This window comes from Haliotis rubra, unplaced genomic scaffold (genome assembly GCF_003918875.1).
Source record: "Haliotis rubra isolate DU_JTF1 unplaced genomic scaffold, ASM391887v1 Scf96, whole genome shotgun sequence".
Taxonomy (NCBI): domain Eukaryota; kingdom Metazoa; phylum Mollusca; class Gastropoda; order Lepetellida; family Haliotidae; genus Haliotis; species Haliotis rubra.
The window spans coordinates 1,055,815-1,079,531 of NW_025767701.1; the positions used below are offsets into that span (position 1 = coordinate 1,055,815).

At 39.3% G+C, this 23,717-nt stretch overlaps 3 protein-coding genes across 3 annotated transcripts; 2 read left to right on the forward strand and 1 right to left on the reverse strand.

The window, feature by feature from the left end:
* The first annotated feature begins 3,288 nt into the window (after positions 1-3,288).
* On the forward strand, positions 3,289-6,393 carry LOC124265089. Its single transcript, XM_046699880.1, has one exon. The coding sequence runs from the start codon at positions 3,289-3,291 to the stop codon at positions 6,391-6,393; it is 3,105 nt and encodes a 1,034-aa protein (XP_046555836.1).
* A 182-nt stretch (positions 6,394-6,575) lies between these two features.
* Positions 6,576-8,744, forward strand: LOC124265090. The gene has a single exon (XM_046699881.1). The coding sequence runs from the start codon at positions 6,576-6,578 to the stop codon at positions 8,742-8,744; it is 2,169 nt and encodes a 722-aa protein (XP_046555837.1).
* A 5,586-nt stretch (positions 8,745-14,330) lies between these two features.
* LOC124265091 (serine-aspartate repeat-containing protein F-like) lies at positions 14,331-23,303 on the reverse strand. Its single transcript, XM_046699883.1, has 3 exons — positions 22,286-23,303; positions 21,544-21,672; positions 14,331-14,449 (listed from the first exon to the last, which is right to left on the reverse strand). The coding sequence occupies exons 1-3, from the start codon at positions 23,301-23,303 to the stop codon at positions 14,331-14,333; spliced, it is 1,266 nt and encodes a 421-aa protein (XP_046555839.1).
* Positions 23,304-23,717: the final 414 nt, after the last annotated feature.

Sequence of the window (23,717 nt, forward strand, 5' to 3'; positions counted from 1 at the left end):
TAAATTGAAATATTGCCGATGTGACTTTAAATTTTAACTCACTCACTCATTCTATATTGTGGACCCATGAAGATTAGAATTGGTCCTCAGTAACCCATGCTTGTCGTAAGAAGCGACTCATGGGATCGGGTGACACATAACATCGTCCTGCCATTGCGTTGATCGATGCTCAGGATCACTGGATTGTCTGGTCCAGACTCGATTATTTACATCACAGCTGTAATATTGCTCAGTGCGACGTTAAACAACAACGAACCAAACAATCATACAATGTGAACGCACTACTGATTTCACACCCAATCAGTGCGCCCAACGCAGATTCCAGAGGCCACAGGCCCGAGTCAGGTTAGCTGCCGAGGCCTTCCATAGAGTCGTGAAGGAGATGTCACCAAACCTTCATGCAGTTGGAGTGAGTGAATGAGTTTGGTTTTACCCCTCTTTTAGCAATATTCCAGCAATATCACGGCGGGGGACACCAGAAATGAGCTTCACACAATGTACCCATGTGGGGATTCGAACCCGGGTCTTCGGCGTGACGAGCGAACGCTTTAACCACTAGGCTATCCCACCGCCCCCACATGCTGTTGGATCAGACTTTGGATAAGGATTATCAAACTAATCCTACTCACCCTTATCTTTATCAGGCTTAATCCTTTAAGCATCAGAAGTGGGGAACCCCTACCCGCAGGTCATCCCAACTTCCGAAGTTCCCGAAAGAACTGGAACAAAGTGAGTGAGTGCCTTTTATAGTTTTACGCCGCTTGTAGCAATATTCCAGCAATATCACGGCGGGGGACACCAGAAATGGGCTTCACACATTGTGCCCATGTGGGAAATCGTACCCGGGTCTTCGTCGGGACGAGCGAACGCTTTAACCACTAGGCTACCCCACCACCCTGAACAGGAAAATCTTTATCGAGGATTGGGATAATACCTAGGCATAGCTAGCAGATTTCAGGCCCCCCACACGACCCCCTAATAGAGGGGTGGTGTGGGGTTGACTGGGGTATGGTGATGCACCCATATCCTGCACAGGCTTTGTAGGCGAACATGTATTTGTCATGCATAGGCAAACAAGCCCAAGTATTCAACTTTTAAATTGTAACATACACCAACACACAGTCTCAGACATGTCAGGTGAGTTGAAATTGGGTTTAACGTCGTGCTTGAGAATATTTCGCTCATATGACGACAGACATGTCAGGCACCATATAGCCAACATATAACCCCGTACACTGACAACAAAAAGAATGATGCTTTGAGGTATTGGGGCACCTGACTAAACCTAAATGCGTGGTAGTAGAGGTAACTCCGGGTGGTCCTGAGACTTACAAGATATACAAATCATTTTTTTAATTTGTAGAGTACCTATTATTAAACATTTTTGCAACTGTCACAGGATATTGTTAGCAGCAGAAAATACACATATGTACCCAAAGGAAGACCGCTTCTGAAACAGAATGTAACACTCTTTGGAAAGGACCCATACACAGCATAAGTCAACAAACCTGAGTGAAATTATTCACATTACTGACGTGTCTGTGTCTTTTGACTTCAGTGTGAGTGGGTATGATTTTACGCCTCTTTTAGCAATATTACAGCAATATCTCGGTGGGGAACACCGACGAGCACACATTCTATCAGTGTGATGGAATCGGCGTGACGAACGAACGCTTTAATTACAAGGCTACCATACCACCCAGGTAATGTGATAGACAAGATTCAGGAAAGCATGGCCAATGTGCAGACCCGGCTTATGATATGTCACCCTTGCATCAAGTTGTCCGAATATCAATTAATTGTTCTTGGTGCCTTAAGTTCGGTATCTCCCAGCCTCTGGTCTGACACTATGACAGTACCCAGGTCAGACTACACACGGGGTAATGCAGAAGGAAGTGTTGTGGACCATTTACATCCTCCGAAAAGTTCATGGTGGGATCGACAATTCGCTCTTCCTGTGAGATGTACAATTCGTTGTCTGATCTGCGTGTATGAGGGGCGTGGGTCCTGTGCTGATGATGAGTGAGTGAGTTAACATTTTACATCTCATCCGCAATATTACAGCCAGGCTATAGATTGCCAACAATTGAAGGTAGAATGTTGAGAATTTAATTCAGTCTTATTGAATATTCAGTCTTATTGAATAGGAAATGTATACAGTAACAGAAAACCATTTGACTCAATGGACGTGTATCCACAGCAGTCTCTAGTGCCAGTTTGAAACACTTGATATAAGCATAGCTCATCTTTATTTTCTTAGTCTGCCGCGATAGTGCTGGAATATTGCTGAAAGCGGCGTAAACCAAATTCACTCACTATTTTTTAGTTATGTTTATATGTACATGGCACATCATATAATTACAAAAAGGCTGTTGAGAATAGTTATTTTATAGTGTATGATAATCTCAACCAGAAGTTTGAACTTTAATGGTTTGTCATAGCAATGACTTCTCCCTTGCAAAGGTATATAATGATGTCTCCCTGCTATGCAGAGCGCGGAGTTTTCATGTAGCCGACAGACGGCATGGTCTACCCTGTATCACTCGCTTATGAGCAATTTGGTGTAAAGACACCACTCTTCAGGTATTTTATTCCATTCTATGTCAAGAAATAAGTTTAATACAGTAAAGTAACAAAAGTTGTGAACATTAAATGTAAATTAATGTAGTTGTAGTGTTAGTTTTACACAGTGTTCTCAGTTTTCGTGCACTTCGATGTGCGAGGTATACCTTCATGGGAGTTCGTTAGTTTCACATTAGCGAAGTAATAATCGTTCATGTTAGAGCAGTGTCTGGTAAGAATTATTCATTATATTTTGCTAGTATTTTCACAAAGAGTTAATTTTGCATATTTTGTGAAAGGTGTAAAGAGCAGTGATAGTATTATGCACCAGTGTCAGTGTCCGACTGTCTAGGTATTATTTTCAGCATTCAGTAATAGTGTGGATGCTTTGGATATTTATGTCAAGTACATGACATAATTGGATAGTTTATAACTTTAAGTATATTTTCATGTTAAACGTGAGGCATGTGTATTATTAGCAGTTTAACTGTTAATTTCAGAACGCACAAGATATTCATCGAGTCAACTAGTTCTTGCTGTAAGCAAGTATATGATGGTGAATACAGTTGAAGATTACTACACAAATTGCTGACGTGTTTGTCCTCTTTGCCTTATGCACCAAATATTTCTGAAGAGAGATTACTGAAGATTGGACCCTCATTTCTGTGCCGACCCAGCAGGCAACTAGGAGGCTTCAGTGTTTGGACTAAGGTTAAAGTGTGAAAGATGAAGGGACAGGTAGACACCGTTATTCAGATGGATAAGAGAGAAGAGGGTACCACAGATAGTCAGGGTACAGAGGGTAGTGGCGGGGCTACCACTAGCCTGAGTTCTTCAAATAATGAAGAGAGAATAACTTTTGTTAAGAATAAGAGAAAGGCTTTGAGGGGCAAGATTACAAGAAGTATTAACAGAGTAAGAGGATCTATTCAGAGAAAGGATACAAATCAGAGAAGATTTCTGAGAGAATTAGAGGCAATTAGGTCAGACTATGGTCTGGCATGTGACTTTCATGGTGAACTCTATTCATATGTTGATGAATCTCAAGTGCAGAAGCTGGATCAGTGGGAGAGTGATCTGATTGAAGACATGCATACAATAGAGGAGGAAGTAGAGGATTATTTGATGTCTCTAGATAGAGAAGACACAGAGCCCTCAGCAGGGAAATCAGGATCAAATAGTACCAGAGCTACAAGAAAGAAAGATGAACACTCTTCTAAGTGGAATGATACAGAGAGCTCTGGAACACAAGATAAACATTCAGAGACTAATAGAACTGAACAGAAAAATGTGGAACCCATTCCATCAACTTTTAGTGAATCTGGATCAAACAGTTTTGCTTTCGATTCATGGATAAACAATCTTGTGGAGTTTCAAGAGACCAACCTGCCATCTGCTGTGAGTAACATGTCTGTGGCTGATGCACTTTACAAGCTTGAGGCAAGTAAAGACATTCCCCCAGTAAAACTAGGGAAATATGATGGTAACCCACTAGATTATGTTGATTTTATTGAACGGTTCAAGATTCACATTCATGACAAACCCCATTTGTCAGACGACTTGAGGATGGTACAACTTCGTATGCATCTGACAGGTGATGCAGAGCGTGCTTTGTGCAGTTTAGGATCCAGTGGCTCCATGTATGCGACAGCAATCAAGATGTTGCAAGATCAGTTTGGACAGCCAAGTCTAATTGCTCGTGCTATTGTGAACAAGTTGACCAAGGGAGCAAAGATTCCACCAAATAACAGAAATGCTCTTCGGGACTTGTCGCTTGATCTGATTAACAGCATAGCAACTTTGAAGAGGCTGAATCATTTTGCGGATGTCAATGCTAATGAGAATCTCAGAAAGATAGTGTTGAGATTGCCAGGTTATCTCATAGAGAAGTGGAAGAGTTTCGTCACAAGCCTGAGAGAGAAAGGGGACACACCTTCAGTGATTCATATAAGTGACTTTGTTCGTCAACGCGTCAAAGCTGAATTTGACCCAGATTTTGGTGATCTTGACAGACTGAAACCTGATCACCGACATGAGAGATCCAGAGAGAATGAAAGGACCAGGAGAGGGATCTACTCTCAACAGACAGTAAAAAGAGCTGTCAGGTGCTATCTTTGTGCAGAAGATCATCGGATTTCACACTGTCCGACATTCCTGGACAGCGATGTGAATGACCGCATACAGAAGACAAGAGATATGAGGTTATGTTTTTCTTGTCTTGTGAAGGGACACACAGCCAGGGAATGTAGGTCTAAAAGAGCATGCGGAAAGGACGGATGTACTCGTACACATAATGAACTTCTCCATATCAGTCCACCTGTAGCGAGTGCGTGCTCACCAGCGCTTGATCGTGATGGGATTTTGCCAGTTATTAGAGGTATATTTAGAGGAAGTAATGGAAAACTGAGAGAAGGAAATATTCTTGTTGACAGTGGAGCTTCAACCTCAGTTATTAGAAGAGACTTTGCTAGAGCATTAGGTTTGCAGGGAAAACATGAAAGGTTAGATGTGTCAGTTGTCGGAGAGGAAGTCCTGCAAAATGCAAACAGTCGACGACTCAAGTTTTGGTTGTCATCCTTGGATGGAGGAGAAGAATGGCCCATAGAGGCATATGAACTTGAGAAAACAGTGACAGGTGTACCTGCTTTGGATAGTCAGTGGTTACAGTCATTTTCCCACCTTTCAGATTTGAGCTTTAATCACAAAGCAGGACCAATAGACTTGATATTGGGGATACAATATTCTCACTTACATGCGGAAATAGAGAATCGACAAGGTTTACCGTTTCAACCAATTGCAAGAAAGTCAGTGCTTGGATGGTACGTCCTTGGGCCTGATAACACAAAGAGAATGTCAACAGTTTGTTCAGTCAATTTCATGGAAAAGATTAACTTGGAGAAATTCTATGACTTTGAAACTATTGGGATCCAATCTCCCAACTGCAGCTGTCCCAAAGAATCTATTTCAAGTGATGATAAGACGGCCATGGAGATGTTCAAGGCATCCTGCAAGAAAGTTGGAGAGAGATATGAAATAGCCTTGCCTTGGAAGATGGATCCGCACATGCTGCCGGACAATTACCCTCTCGCGGAAAGGAGACTTTGTTCACTAGAGAGGAATCTTCTCAAGAATGAAGATAAAGCAAAGATGTATGATAACGCCATGCAAGAGTATGTGAAAAATAAATGGGCAGAGCCAGTCAGTGAGGAATCAAGCGACGCAAGTCCAGTCTACTATCTTCCACACCATGGAGTATATCGACCAGAGAAAATAAGTACGCCACTTCGGATTGTATTTGACCCAGCCTGTATCCATAAAGGGACATCTCTGAATTCATTCTTGTACAAGGGACCATGTTTGATAGGCAACTTGTATGGAGTTTTGCTCAGGTTTAGGGAGGAAGTGGTTTCCTTTGTAGGTGACATTTCCAAGATGTATCTCCAGATTCTCTTGCCAGAGAGTGACACCCAGGTTCATAGGTTTCTTTGGAGAAACTTAGATGTCAACAGGAAACCACAAATTTATCGTCTGCTTCGAGTGACATTCGGCGATAAACCGTCTCCGGATATGGCAAGTTACGTCATCCTTCATATTGCTGAAGAAAACAAGGAAGAGTTCCCTGAAGCAGCAGTTGTGCTTCAAAGAGATAGATACATGGATGACCTGATTCATTCCTGTTCATCACCAGAGCAAGCAGTACAGAAGATCCAAGATCTGGACAAAATTTTGTCTACTGGAAGTTTCCACATTAAGGAGTGGTACTGTTCTTCAGAGACTGTACGTGAAAAATATCAAAGAAGGAAGGGGATTCTGAGCAGCATGCATCAGTGATCGGTCTTGATAGCGAAGATGTCAAAACCCTAGGTGTAGTATGGAACCCAGTGAAGGACACTATTCAGTTTCGAGTTGCAAATTTGTGTGTTGAGACATTTACAAAGAGAAACGTCTTGTCAAGAATATCAAGAATCTATGACCCGCTCGGCTTGGCATCGGCTGTGACAATTACAGCCAGGATGGCGATGCAAGATGTGTGGCGGATGAAAGAGTTAGGATGGGATGACCCCCTTCCAGATACTATGTGTTCCCTATGGAAGAGCATATTTGGAAATCTGAGACAGCTTGATACAGTGTCCTATCCAAGATGTTTGAAACCAAATGAGGTGACTGGACAGTCTGAGTTACATGTGTTTGGGGACGCAAGTGCCCAAGCCTACGGTGCGGTTGCGTATATGTCATGGCCTACCTCAGAGGGACCACATGTGCAGCTAGTTTCAGCAAAGGCAAGAGTTGCTCCATTACAGCAGACCACAGTCCCCAGGTTGGAGCTGATGGCGGCGTTAGTTGCGTCAAGACTCGCAACGACGATAGTTCAAGAGTTCAAAGAAAAACCATCAAGAGTAATCCTGTGGAGTGATTCACAGATTGTTCTCCATTGGATAAGAGCTGACTCTCTAAACTTCAAAGCATTTGTTGGAGTCAGAATAGGAGAAATACAGTCTACTTGGAATGCTGATCACTGGAGATATGTTCCGACATCACTAAATGTTGCTGACGATCTCAGTCGCGGAATATCAGTATGTGAGTTAGGAGGAAGATGGCTTCATGGACCGTCTTTCCTTCATGGTCCAGAAAGTCAGTGGCCAGAGAATATCGTAAAGAATACAGTGTCCAGTGAATTACTAGAAAGGAAGAAGCCAAAGATCATCGGCATGTGTTCATCTGTGGCAAATGTGATTGTTTCAGAGAGATTCTCAAGTTGGAAGAAGCTATTGAGAGTGACAGCCTATTGTTTCAGATTCTTACTTAGATTGAAACAGAGAGTGATAAGAAAGACAGCTCAAATTAGAGTGACTGAAGACAGTCTACAGTGTGAAGAAATTGAGCATGCTGAGAGGTACTGGGTGAAAACAGTTCAGCTTTCACTATTGGACTGGGAAACACAGTACTTGGATCTCGCGCCATTCATGGAAAATGGAATCATCAGAGTTGGCGGCCGGTTGCGTCATACAACAGCGTTACAATATGACGAGAAACATCCCATTCTACTACCCAGGGGAAATCATGTGTCAAAGCTTATCATGGAAGATGTTCATGTGAAAGTGGCTCATGCAGGCCAAGAGAGAACACTAGGTGAATGTCAGAGAAAGTTCTGGATATTGCGGGGTAGGAACCTTGCAAGGTATGTTGTACGAAATTGTGTTGTGTGTCGAAAGTTGCGACAACCTGCACATACTACTGTGATGGCAGATCTCCCACCTGAGAGACTTCGTCCATTCTCGCCACCGTTCTCGGTCACAGGTGTTGACCTATTTGGACCATTCCTTCTAAAATATGGGCGGAATAAAACCACAAAGGCATGGGGCGCTTTATTTACCTGCGCTAATGTGAGAGCTATTCATCTGGAAATAGTGGACGGGTTATCAACCCAGGCTTTTCTCCACGCTCTACGTCGCTTTGTGTCGCATCACGGGTGGCCGGATACCATTATATCAGATAATGGGACCTCCTTTGTAGGAGCACAGAAGGAATTGAGGAGTTTAGTAGTGGAAGGAAGGAAGGACATTGAGAACTTTGCAGTATTGCATAAAGTCAAGTGGAAATTCATAACTCCACTTAGCCCACATCAAGGGGGACTTTATGAAAGTTTGATCAAGCAGACGAAGCGTGCACTGAGTGTTGCTATAGGTCAACAAGTGTTGTCATGGAACGAGATGTCTACTGCATTTGCTGAAGCTGAGTGTTTGTTAAATAGTAGACCCTTAGGATACACAAGTAGTGATCCCAACAATCTCCAGCCATTGACCCCAAATCACTTCTTACTTGGAAGAGCGACTGCGGACATTCCACAGGGGCCATATCAAGAGACAAAGAATCTTCACAAGAGATTCGAGTTTGTGCAGATGTTGGTACAACAGTTTTGGAAACGTTTTATCAGAGAATACATGCCAACATTGATGCGGCGTGCAAAGTGGCGCATTCAGGGGAGACAACTGCAGGTTGGTGATGTTGTACTCCTAGTTGACTATAATTCTTCCAGAGGAAAGTGGGATCTTGCCAGGATTGTAGAAGTGTTTCCTGGACATGATGGAGTCGTGCGGAATGTCAAAGTCAAGACTAAGAATGGACAATATCAGCGCTCGATTCAGAAGTGCTGCCTGATCCTTGAACATTATAATTCCTGAGCATGTCAGTTCTTGCCCTGGGAGGATTTGTTGAGAATTTAATTCAGTCTTATTGAATATTCAGTCTTATTGAATAGGAAATGTATACAGTAACAGAAAACCATGACTCAATGGACGTGTATCCACAGCAGTCTCTAGTGCCAGTTTGAAACACTTGATATAAGCATAGCTCATCTTTATTTTCTTAGTCTGCCGCGATAGTGCTGGAATATTGCTGAAAGCGGCGTAAACAAATTCACTCACTATTTTTTAGTTATGTTTATATGTACATGGCACATCATATAATTACGAAAGGCTGTTGAGAATAGTTATTTTATAGTGTATGATAATCTCAACCAGAAGTTTGAACTTTAATGGTTTGTCATAGCAATGACTTCTCCCTTGCAAAGGTATATAATGATGTCTCCCTGCTATGCAGAGCGCGGAGTTTTCATGTAGCCGACAGACGGCATGGTCTACCCTGTATCACTCGCTTATGAGCAATTTGGTGTAAAGACACCACTCTTCAGGTATTTTATTCCATTCTATGTCAAGAAATAAGTTTAATACAGTAAAGTAACAAAAGTTGTGAACATTAAATGTAAATTAATGTAGTTGTAGTGTTAGTTTTACACAGTGTTCTCAGTTTTCGTGCACTTCGATGTGCGAGGTATACCTTCATGTGAGTTTGTTAGTTTCACATTAGCGAAGTAATAATCGTTCATGTTAGAGCAGTGTCTGGTAAGAATTATTCATTATATTTTGCTAGTATTTTCACAAAGAGTTAATTTTGCATATTTTGTGAAAGGTGTAAAGAGCAGTGATAGTATTATGCACCAGTGTCAGTGTCAGACTGTCTAGGTATTATTTTCAGCATTCAGTAATAGTGTGGATGCTTTGGATATTTATGTCAAGTACATGACATAATTGGATAGTTTATAACTTTAAGTATATTTTCATGTTAAATGTGAGGCATGTGTGTTATTAGCAGTTTGACTGTTAATTTCAGAACGCACAAGATATTCATCGAGTCAACTAGTTCTTGCTGTAAGCAAGTATATGATGGTGAATACAGTTGAAGATTACTACACAAATTGCTGACGTGTTTGTCCTCTTTGCCTTATGCTTCGAAAATGAATAAGGTTATGACTATCCTATCCAATATATTCCTTTTGTCCAAAAGCTCACAACAACTATGAGTGAGTGAGTAAGTGAGTTAACATTGCTCACACCGGCAATATTTCAGCCATATCGTGACGAGGACAATTTAATTTATATCAATATTAAAATAAATAAATTTAGAATATAAAAACTGTCATCGAAGGACAGTAAGGCTTCTAGAGTACCACAGCACTTACTTTAAACTAGTACGCTATCATAAAACCAAATATGATCACGTGATTGCTTGCTACTACTTGTCTTATGACAACATTTATAAACGTAATCCGACTTGAAAGACGCAAGTCATCTACCAAGGTACAACAAACAAGTGGCTGGAAAATGTCCGGTCTGGCTGATGTGCTTGAGTGACTTTAAACAATAACCAGTGATAATTACATGTGGCTTGAGATGAGGAAGTGACCTGTATTGGTGTAATGTGTAGTGTCAAAAGAGTTCTGTTTTTTATTAAGTTCTCAAAAGTAGACACGGTCAGAGTGAAATGCGTCATTATAATAATGCGAGAAGAGTACAGACGCATTTTTCACATTAATAAAATGCATTAATTTATGATGCTCCAAGCATGGTCAACTGGTGAAGGAATGTTCATGATTGGTTGTATGATTCTCCTTTTTACACCGCACTCAATATTCCAGCTATATGGCGGCAGTCTGTAAATAATCCAGGATCAACAGCATGAACATCAATCTGCCCCAATTGGGATACGAAGACATGTGTCAACCCAGTCAGCGAGCCTGACAACCAGATCCCGTTAGTCGCCCCTTATGACAAGCATGGGTTATTGAAGATCAATTCTAACCCAGATCTTTACAGGTCCGATTCTGACATGAAGTAACATATGAAATGAAAGAAAGTGAAAAGGAGGGTTAATTGCAAGGTTATGGATGTATCAAATGTAATTAAGAGTTATCTGATAGAACAATTTGAATACCTACAACCAAAGCTTAGACGTAGTTATCGGCCATGAAGCATAGTTTTTTAAACACTTCTGGATAATGTTATTTCATCAAATATTGTGAAGCTTTGATTGACCATATCATTGAAAATTAGCTCTATTATTATACTGTATTAAACATTAGACACCAAATGATTTGTTTGGATTCCATATCAGTACAAATTTAGTCCTCCACTATGTATATATAGTTAAACTACAATGGCGGCCATTTTGGGGGCCATTTTGAATTCTGGGTAATATATAAAAAATCCTAATAATATGCCGTCAATCTAAAAGTAACGAGAAAACAAAATTAAAAAAAATATGTTAACTGCCATTAAATAAATCACCCTCACACATTTCCATGAAAAGTCGGAGAATCGCTAAAATACCCCTGTCTCAAAGAATAAGCTCTAAAACATTAAATTACCACGATATGACCATACAAAATGACTTGTTGTGTGCCCAAGCCCTCACTCTAGGAGAAACAAGTGTAAAAAAACATCAAAAGTATCAACTTTGGATGTAAATGGAAACATTCGGTGTTCATTTTTATGTAAATTTAAGTGCTGAGAAGGCAAAACACGACAAAACAAAATGGCGGCCATTTTGATTTTTGTTTTCAAAACAAAATTATGTCAAATAATTTCTACATCCCTTAGCCGTACACAGAAGTCAAAATGAAAGTGATCAGATTGATAGTAGTAAAACTATTAATGATTACCTTTGAGGTGTTGTCGGTCAGCAAACCAAACGTGACGAAAATGCTCGCAGACCCCCACCACATATAATGGCCTGTAAAAAAACCTGATACCACAATCTGAGAGTATTACAGGCCTTTTCAAGAGCCCAAGACATCATACTAACTGAAAATAGTATCAAACAAAATCAGTACTGGGGAGGATACGAAATCTTATTTCCAGGCCCCTTTTGAGATTCTCCTCCTGGACTATTGGGTAATTACAGCACACAACATGTCAAGATCATGTGATAAAAAGTGGGCCACAAGTGACATTTTCACTAATCCAAAATGGATATTGTGATCCGGCCCGCCATCTGAAATCATCACTTCAATAGGAAGGGATTGCCTTCTCTAGTTCTACCATATGTCTCAGAACTGATGAAGTTCAAAGACTACATCTTTGATGCACACATGTACCTGCCCTCTGTAAAAACTACTTTCTTCTGCTTCAGGTATTTCACACTGTAGGCGTACTGATGGAACAATTTAAAAACAATGTAAGTCATGATCAAGAGCAACTGACTATCTGTTTTTGTACATCAAGACTCTCTTTCCTCTGTCAAGCGAGGCAATTGGTTCCTCAGGTTCACCAACGCTAATTCCATGTTTGTCATCCATGTAGATGAGCATTGCATCAAATTGATGCATAACTGCAAATGTATTTGTATATTTGATGTTTGCCATACAGTAGTGAGTATCTTCATGGTGTTTGTGCAAACTTCTTGGTTGTACTTTGTACTTTATGTCAAAACGTCCAGTATAGGACATAGCTGCATGTGAGGTTTCACCCTTCGGCCAAAACTGAAATCTCACCCATGTTTCAGAGGGAACTGGAATGCCCGGTTCAATTTCCTTGACTCTGTTTATCAAATCTGGCACAAAACTTGCTACAGGCAAATGGCCATGTATATCATGTCTTCGTTCTTCTGCTGCCGGTGAAAATTCAACAATCAGTACTTTTTCCATTGCTTCCCAGAACTTCCCATTCTTCACTGGTTGCCCTTTGTTGTGGTCGACCGCGTCCGTGGTGTAGTGGTCAGAGCGTCCGTATGAGCGAAATATTCTCAAGCACGACGTTAAACCAATTTCACCTCACATCACCTTTGTTATGGTCACGAAGATCTACAACAAGCTGTCAATAGCTTGGCTTAAAACATTTGAGGGTTTTGTTTGATCATTTGTGAGGAAGGAATACATGGCTCTGAAAGCATATGTTGGAATATTTGCCCAGTTCGCAAAATGATGCTGAATTTCAAGTTTCATGGTCCGGGTATGATACCATGGAATCTTCTTTTCTTGCAATTTTCTGAGTTAATTTAGAGAACATATTATCATATCTTTCCAAAGTTGTATCTGGGAGTCTCCAAACAAAAACAAAGGTACACTTCCCACCAAAAGGTGAGTACTTAAACAACACCACTGATACACGATACAGATAGTCCTTCATCTTGTAATCTTAGGTTTCAAAAAGGTATGATTTTTGTACTGTGATATCAGCAATTACTCACAATTCATATCTTTTGAATAAAATGAAACATAACAAAGTTTAAAATACATATCATTAACTCTGTACCACAGTTTGTATCACATGCAAATATATAGGAAGCAACCATCACCTGAGATGGATATATTTATGAAATATCTTACAATTGACCTCAAGTTCAATTCTGTGAAGAAATACAATAAAATCACATCTCAAATATATGATGGGATTTCCTAATTGGAGAATATTTCATTAATTTACCTTCAGCACACAATAGCAAATGTGTCATTCATCATTTTCAGAGATTACCAGTACACAATAAAAAAATATTGTGGAAAAAGTATTGATCGAAAACAGAACAATTCACGGAAATACCTTTAAAAGTCACTGTTGATACTAAAAGTTACCAAAACTACCATTCAATATTTAAATATGAATGTATACTCACCAAATGCATTGGGGATCACAGTAAAGACAATACAATTTGCCCCTTGCAACTCCAACAATCTGAGAGGCTGGTGGAGCAGCGATTCCACCGGTTCTGATGATGTGAATGGTCCTTTAGTTAACAACTGAACCTTGACTCTCTGGTCGGCAAACATATCCCCACACTCCTTCCTCAGAAGTTGTTCAAATGTCGATTCAGCATTTACGCCAACAGCCATCAAGGCTGGTCGTATGATCTTTCCATCCCATTCTCTTTCTTCCAACTTACACGACATTGAGTTTGCCCCCATATTGCACGTGAGTATATATCTGTGATAATCTAGTTGGTTTTACTGTCCTTCGCCGGCAGGTTTTTATAATTTATATGGATTTACGGTGAATTCACAACTTGTGTATAGTGACGATATGGCTGAAATATTGCCGATGTGACTTAAAATCTTAACTCACTCACTCTTTGCACGTGAATCGCAAACACCTCACATTGCCGGATCGTAAATAACTGTGGATGCGAATCCTAAATCTCGACAGGGAGTAAAGAAGCCTGGTTCGGAGCGTTAATAGCGCAGGCGCAACAGACCGAGGGAACCAAGCTGGAGTTCGCTGACGATTCGGTTTTTGTTTTCGTTTTTCAGTGAAATTTAATACATTTGAAACTCAATTTTCATTTTTCTTGTGGTGAAGCATATTTTTTTCAATGGGCGATGTACAACTGAGAATGGTCGGTGGAAAGTTTAGAAATAAAAAACCAAAAATTTATTGTATGGGCGGAAGGGATTTTTACGGGCGGCGGAGATGAGAAAAACACAATTAAATACGGACGCCCTAATGCCCATACACGCCGGACAAAATACAGTTGTAGACTTCAGAAAATATCAGAACGCTCTTGTAACGTAAGGCCACAAAGGGGTAAGTTGTGTCCGTCCTTTCATAATGGTTGATCACTGGAGGACACAATACACCCAGAGTGCAAAAGGGTGCAGTTTGGGGGAGCCTTTACATTATGCGTAAGTTCGTGGTGGGTTCCACAAGGCAGCGCTTCCTACAAAGAGTCCTATTCGCTGTTCGTCTGCCTGTAAAGGGCACAGGTGCCCTGAGCTCATGGATAACCTGAACAGCCTGACTGTGCTAAAAATCACCCGACCACCCATGTTATATATAATTGTGGTAACATCTGATAAGACCGTAAAGCATCGGGAGTGTATTAAAAAAGGCAAGTTTTTCCTGGTTAAGTATGTTCACGCAGCTGACTTTGTATCCTCACATTGAACGTGTCTGGATATTGGTACGCGTCAAAACTAACATAGTGTTGACTCTTTCTATAAATCTACACAAATTCAGTTCGTTGTAAAATCAACAACAAATCGATACATTGCTTGCGCACATTTTAATTTGGACGTATCTGAACAGCAAAAAAACATGGAAGAATTGGAAACAAATTTTCTCCTTATTTACCATATGCACTTCTTTCAAGTTGAAAATGGCCATGTTTTGAAATGATCCTTTGAAATAATAAACATGTCACACTTCCTCTGCCTAATTTCTGCAACGAGTTCGGTTCACGTTTTGTTTACTAGTTCAACGGTTTAGGTTTTTTGAAATGTTTTGTCAGGTTAAAAGGTATGCTCTTGGGTTTCTCAAATCCCGCATACCAATTGCCGTCTTCATACGCCACCGGAAGCCATTGATTTATGGAAGAGGAATACACTTGAACTCGAGTGTATCTCGTGTACTGACGCTGCTGTTCCACTTCCAACTGAGATGAGAAGAAAACCCATACTGACATGAACTATCATCCTCGACATTACATACATAATGGTAGAGGAAAATAAAACCGATTTTTAAATATTTCAGGAAGAAATTCCGTTTGGTGCAAACGACAAAACAGTTGTGAAAATCATATAATATTTTATTAAGGTATTTATAGCCAGGCTGGTTGGTTGTTGTGTAACGCCGTACTCAGCAATATTCCAGCTATATGGCGGCGGTCTGTAAATAATTGAGTCTGGACCCAGACAATCCAGTGATCAACAGCATGAACATGATCAATGCATTTGGGATACAATGACATGTGTCAAACAAGTCAGTGAGCTGGACCATTCCATCCAGTAAACCGACTCTTACGACAAGCATGGGTTGCTGAAGAGCAATTCTAAACCGGAACTTAACAGTTATATACAGTGTAATGTCATTCCTACTCACCTTAACACAAAACCAGGGCATAGCTAAGGCCCAATATTTCTCCATTCGTATTTCCATTTTTCTTATCATTCCCACATCTTTGTGTCTGAAGAACTGAGAGTACAAATATATGTAGAGTTATGAACAAACTGTGGATTGTGAAAGCAGGGTCTTCAAATACTTTAGTGTGTGTTTTATATTTAAATATTCCCACTACATCTGATTAGTAGATATGAAACGAAGGAAAACACGTTACTTTAGCTGGAATTCGCCGAGTTAAGCAAAGTGCAATCAAAGCTTGGCAGAACAAAAGCGACAGCTTGCAGTTAATGTGGTAATGAATGTAAGACATAAAAAGAGAAGTTGTTACTGACCCTAACTTTTCCATACAAAAAGTACCTCAAACACACGCAATACCTCAAATGTTAATTTAGTATATCACATGACTCCTTCGTGTATAAGGTGTAAGTTGCCATGCTTTGACGTCATGGCGCAGAGGGTACATCAAGCACTACAAAAATGACTTGGTTTCCTGAAAACTGGAAACCATCCGTAAACTGGGTCATTTGGGAATCCAGTTGGTTTCCATTCACTGAAACTGAGTAACTGAGTTTCCAACTAGATTCCATTGTGGATTCTTTGATTTTTGCATTTCTGTAAATGGAAACCAAAAAGAAACTAAAGTTAGAGGTTTCTTGTTGGTTTCCATTCCTGGAATTTGCAATTGAAGTTTCATTAAATGGAAACCAACATAAAACCAGAATATGTAGTTTCCTGTGCACTGTTTTGAACTGAGTAACTTAAAATTTGCAAGTATTTGGCATGAAGTTGACCATCCTGGCATTTCATATGATGGGGAATTTTGAAAATCTAAATAGATGGATGATATTCTACGATGAGTAACAATTTTCAATGTAGTAATGAAAAATCTTAAACGTAAAAAAAGTGAAATTTGAGGGGAAAATCGGTTTAATTATGTTTGCTTTAGAATGTGAAAGAGTATAAGCATTTAGGAAGTTTAGTATAATGTAATTCAAACAATTGTCAATCCGGTACATACATTACGGATTTCTCAATCACTAGAATATCAGGGAATTGTACTATGAATAGAGGTTGTGAGTAATGTTTATCATTAAAAACATTTAAAGTTAGTATGCTTTGACAGTGACTTCAAGTACTTGACAAATAATCACTGTCATGTCATTTGTATGCCGGGGTCTGTGTGTCGGCTTCCTTGGGGTTGTCTCGTCTTAACGGGCACCTATTATCAAAATTAAATTGCTGTAGAAGTAATGAGTCGATAATCCGTGGGCACGCGCGAACTCGTGACATTTTATAAAAGCAATGGTTTTATGTACTGAAGTGGTCATTTTCGTCTTTTATGTCTTAATCACAACAAAATTGGGTCAGATAATGTTTTCGTACCTGCCAATCGAAAAGGGATTAGGTATTTGTTATTACCCACAATGCCCCTACACACAATTGCCGCTATTTTGTCATTTGATCTCATGAAAGTTGTTTTGAAAGTGGGCCAAAGTGTCTCACGTTATTAACACAACAAGGAACCCAGCACAATGAATTATTCCTTCGCTTGTCCATGTTATCTAAATCAAGAAAATGGCAATGCGAGTTACACTAGAAGCTTTGGAGGCTCGGGTGCGTGAAAACTTGAAGACAGGAGAAGTCGTCGATCGCGGAGGGAGAAAGGGAACATTCCACGACCATGTCAGGTACAGTGTAAATGTCTTGAATTAAGCAAATAGCTCATGTTATGTGTAACGTTTAATGTGCATAAGTAGCTAGGACAATAAATATGAAATTAAAATTTGAGACTTGATGGAACTTTATAAGCAATTGCGTGTCTTGTTCGCAAGAGATATGGCTTCCTTTACTTAGTCCACTCAAGAACTCGATTGTGATTTGGATCAGGTCACATACGACTAAATGGTTCATTATCGTAATGTATGAAATAGTATCTTTGCAAGAACAATATGAACCACAAATATATCCAGCAATGTCACGACTCAAGATAACTTCCAAATGTATTTAGAAGTACTCGAATATTATTGCAAGAAATCCAATGATTAGAAGTTCTATTTTAAAGTTTGTTATTGAGAATTGCTTTTTTATATTTGTACCCCTGAAAACAATACAGTGGGGGATAGTGAGTCATTTTGCAATTATAGGAATTCTCTTACCAGATTTGGTGCATGGTTAGAGTGAAGTTTCAAAATTCTTTGTCTAGTTATTAGAGTTACAAGACAGCCTATGTCGAAAAAAAATTCGACAATACTTTTCAGCCAACTTTTAAGACGATATTTATCATGATGCTATAATGCTGTTGAGTGGATAAATTGTCAACACAATATTTTTGGAAACTGTTTTGTAAAATGTTTTCAAGTCAGTATAGGATAGATTACTGATGTATGAGGTAATTTAAGCTAATCATCTGATGTAAACAATTTTACACTTAGAATGTCAAGATATTTAACTCTGAATGAAGAGATGTGGATTTGTTAGATCCACAAAAGAAGTTTGTAAAGAAGGTTGGATATATAGAACGTTTAATAGCATATGTTGGGGATACATTGATGTACATTGCCAACCTAAATTTATATGAACTTGTTAATTTAGCTTCTTTTGTTATCATCATATCTACACCTTGCAAATCGATATTTATTCTTCTATTTTCATGCCTTATTTTTATCAAGAGTACAATATCACTCAGAAAGTTCCTGATATTTCCCTTAATTTCTTCATTTCCAGCATTCCATTGGGGCAGTGTTGGAAAAACTGAAGATGACTAACTGATCTTGACCTGCAACAGGTATGTGTAATCTAAACCCTTCAGTAAATGATGTGCATAAAATTATCCAAATAATGTAAATTCTATGAATCAGAAAAATACTTAAAATTTACACAACCACTATTTTCGTAACTGCCAACTGGAAATATTTTCCACTTATACACATCTCCTTTCAGAAGCAGTTTCGCGGTTTTGGACGAACAATAGGGTTCGTTCACCTAGAAGACAAAGAAGTGGGAAAGCAGAGGCCTTTGTCCGCAAAGAACAACAAAAGATTCAGACCTGTAAGTAAATTCTAATCGTTCTCAATTCGAATGTTACACAGGTTAAAATTTAAGGAAAACCTTATTTGAAAAAAAATCAAGTTAATGTAATTTCTTGAAAATGTACACTGATATTCCAAAGAACTTTCAAAATAAACACTGTTTAATACGTGCAATGTATAATTAGAAATATGCAGCTAAAAGAGTTATAAATAGTTCATAGTAAAGCGCCAATGTACATTATGTTTTGGTCTGGACATATTTCACCTTGCACATCAATTAATAATTAAAAATAGTAGCTGCAAACACATTGTCAATAGCAGTATGAGATATTAGTTATGGAGGTCCGCCTATGACCCCATTCAATTTCTTGTCTCCCAGAATGACCCCACATTATTTTTTAAACCCCAAAATTTCCTTTCACTTTATTTTCAAAATAATGGATAATTCGTAGTTATATACATATCATATCAAAGTATAATGTATGTAACATTCAGAAAATAAGTTATAGCTTTCACATGAGAATTTCTCGAAAAAATAGGCAATGATAGTATGAATTTTGTGTGCATTCCTAAGAGATGTTATTAATTCAATGTCAATGTTTTCTAAAAGTCACAACTGTTATTTAGTGAAAGAAAATCCTTTTTTGTCAGTCATCAAATGTCCAACCCAAGCTAAGGAAATATGTCCTTCTCTCGCTTGTCTCTCTACTCTTACAACGTTCTTCTACGATTGAAACTTTTATCACTTTTCAGGTCAAATGATCAGTTTTGATTTATTGAACTTCGTGCTTATTGGACAGTGGTTACAGTTTATTTTTCCTCAAGCTTAAGGAACAATGGACAGTTTCCCTTCCTCCAGCAAGCGATATTGTTGACGAATGCTTGTTTGTACTGATTGTTTATTGTTTATTGATTGACTGGCCGGAGAGGAAGCAGAAAGTTCTTCCTCTCTTGGGGAAGGGGTTTACATTTCTCAAATTGGAAAACCAAATAATATTGGTTCATCTACATTGATGAGTTTAGGAAAACATTCCATACTCACTGATATTTATTCCCTTATTGCATTTAATTATTCATGCATTTTGAAAAATCCAGTTTTTATTAATGTGAACATACCAAATATCATTTGTTTATCAGCAAATTGTTGAATGTAAATAAACCTATCATGACTTTCTGTTTTATTTTGTTATTTGTCATCCTGACGGTTTAACCATTGTGCAGTTGTATAAATTACCTGATTTGGTATGTGTGTTGCATGAAACACAACCTCTTTTCTGGAGGAGCGGGTAAGGGGCCGGCACAACAGATTCAGTTTCATGGAAACCAGGTTATAAGCTGGGAACTAGGTTGGAAACAACAATAAACTAAGCACCAGCAGAAGCCTCCATGGACGAGTGGGTAAAGTCCCGACATGGATACCATCCAGATACTGGTGAAAAATGTAGTTTCAGTTTTAATGGAAACTAGGGTATAACTTTGAAACTAGGTTGAAACCTACAACAAACTAAAACATGGAAACCAGGTTGAAACCTACAACAAACTAAAACATGGAAACCAGGTTGAAACCTACAATAAACGGAAACATGGAAACCAGGTTGAAACCTACAATAAACGGAAACATGGAAACCAGATTGAAACCTACAATAAACTAAAACATGGAAACCAGGTTGAAACCTACAACAAACTAAAACATGGAAACCAGGTTGAAACCTACAACAAACTAAAACATTGAAACCAGATTGAAACCTACAATAAACGGAAACATGGAAACCAGATTGAAACCTACAATAAACGAAAAAAAACGGAAACCAGGTTAAAACCTACAATAAACGAAAAAACGGAAACCAGCTGGATCCGGCTTGGAGGAGTGGGTAAAGAAACGCACTGGAAACCAGCCGGAAATGGTGCACAATTCAGTTTCAGTTTTCATGGAAACCACAATGAAACTTTTGGAAACTACATGGAAACCAACTGGGAATGGAGGTTTCCATGTCGTTTCTTCTCAGTTTCAGTGTTCCGGAAACCAACTTATTTTTGTAGTGAAGATTATGTGCACAGGATAAACTACACAATGCCATTTAAGAAAGTGGTCAAATGTAACATATGTTATATTTGGGATTACACTTTCTTAGTAAAGTACAGATTCTAGTACTTTCTTGGCGTTGAGTCCCATCCGGGATTCGAGCCCACACCCTCAGAGTCAGGCACCTAATCGCCAGCACACAAAGTCAGACGTCTAGCCACCGCGGCTTCCACAAAAATGGAAGTCGGACAACTGGTAGTCTAGACTGCGGACTTTGTGGGTTCGAATCCCTGATGGTACTCAACTCCCCCAAAGTACTAGAATCTGTACTTTACTGAGAAAGTGTAATCCCAAATATAGCATATGTTTTATACATGTATGTGCACAGGATCTACGTTACGTCACATTTTTAACCAGTGTGTCGTCATTTGTAACACTGGTGTCCCCCGCCGTGATATTGCTTGAATATTGCTAAAAGCGGCGTAAAACTAAACTCAGTCAGTCAGTCAGTCATTTGTAACATTGTTAAAAGACAATATCAATGTTGATTAGCTTTTCATCTTAAATCTACTTGGTTTGGCGCAAATTGAATGTCATGTCAACAGGCAGCTGGTTCACATAAATTCAAGTTCCTCAACCCAAGAACAGCTTCTCTATGGCAACATGTAGACGCAAAATTCTAAAGTCGATTAAAAACACAACAAAATTTCGAATTACCAACTTACATGAAACGTATCGACTTGTCCTTTTGTCATTTCCGAACCTGCATGATTCAGATACAGCTCATCAGAATCGTTGACACCGTACAGTGTGAGATACACATAGCATTTAGTGCCACCGTGTGTAGCTTTCCCAGTCTCTGTCTGAACCTTATACTCCACGGATACAGCCCCTTGAACACACAATTCAATATTGCAAATACTGCAGTGTTATTCCTGATCAAGGTTTAGTTTGGTTTGGTGGTTGTTTTACGCCTCATTCAGCAATATTCCAGCTATATGGCGGCGATTTGGGAATAATCGACTCTGGACCAGACAAGCCAGTGATCAGCCATCATGAGCATCGATCTACAGAATTGGGATACGATCACTTGGTCAACCAAGTCAGCGAGTCTGACCACCCGATCCCTCAAGTCACCTCTTACGACAGCAATGGGTTACTTAAGATCAATTCTTACCGGGATCTTCAATGGTTATAAGGGAACATAATTATAGTACAAATTGTCCCATATTCCTTTCCGGGTGTCTTTTTCGTATGCTTTGTATTGAACTGGTGGTGGCAATCATAATGGATAGCCTAACGATTCGATTTCATCAGAATATTAACGATTCCATGACTTGAGCACTAAAACATACATTTTAGAGGGAAAGTTGCATTGCATGTTATTGAAAAGGGCGAGCGGTTCCGTAAGATTAATACTGCTCAGTGGGGCGTAAAACTAGACTCACTCACTCACTGAATGATTGTGTTATAACTTTCGTACTTATTCATGTTTATACACATACTTGCTTCAGGCGGGACAATGGGCATATCTGTGATCTGAATGTCCTTGGAAGTCGTTGTCTTTCTGACTTTAGTTTGCTTGGAAACGGATCCTTGTGTTTTATGTTCCTTGTTGGAAGAACCAGACTCTTGTGTGTATGGTGCTGATTTGTCATTATCGTTTGTGGAAGATGAAGATTTGTCGGTATCCTGTGTGATTGGCGTGGATTTATCAATATCCTGTTTGGTTGGTGAAGATTTGTTGATATCCTGTGTGGGTGGAGGGGATTTGTTGTCGTCCTGTTTGGTTGGTGGAGATTTGTTGCTATCCTGTTTGGTGGGTGGAGATTGGACAATATCATGTTTGCTTGGTACAGATTTGTCAATATCATGTTTCGTTGGTGATGATTTGTCAATATCCTGTTTGGTTGGTGGAAATTGGTCAATATCCTGTTTGTTTGGTAGAGATTTGTCAATCTCATGTTTGCTTGGTACAGATTCGTCAATATCCTGATTGGTTGATCGAGACTTGTCCATATCCTGTTTGGTTGGTTGAGATTTGTTGATATCCTGTTCAGGTGGTTGAGATTGGTCGATATCATGTTTGGTTGGTGGAGATTTGTCGGTATCCTGTTTGGTTGGTGGAGATTTGTAGATATCCTGTTTAGTTGGTGGAGATTGATCGATATCTTGCTTCGTGAGTACAGATTTGTCAATATCCTGTTTGGTTGGTGGAGATTTGTTGATATCATTTTTGGTTTGTGGAGATTTGTTGATATCCTGTACAGTTGGTGGAGATTGGTCGATATCTTGCTTGGTTGGCACAGATTTGTCAATATCCTGTTTGATTGGTGGAGATTTGTCGATATCCTGTTCGGTTGGTGGAGATTTGTTGATATCATTTTTGGTTTGTGGAGATTTGTTGATATCCTGTACAGTTGGTGGAGATTGGTCGATATCCTGTTCGGTTGGTGGAGATTTGTTGATATCATTTTTGTTTCGTGGAGATTCGTTGATATCCTGTTTGGTTGGTGGAGACATCTCAATTTCGCGTGGATGCAAAACGCTCGTGTCACTACTGTACCTTCTACCCTTGCCATTTACTGTTGATAAAAGACACAGCAAATACATTATTTACCAAGCAAACCAGATGTTTCACAGCCTTACACATTTAAAGTCAAGTGTGGTCGACTATCCAAAGGTCATGTGCAAAGATAATAATACAAAATGAAGATAAAGATAAGATCGTCAATTAGCATTTTCATCAGATATCATCTGATTTGACGTACATCTGATCATAATATATATGTTTACATTAGAATCAAAGTGTTGACTTGTGATGTTTCAGGATTGCAGAACGTATCATATCTAACGTGGGTGAGTTTTCACCTTTTAGCAGATAATCACATATCAACTTACCACATTTAAGAACATAATCGTCGGCGTGAAGTTGCC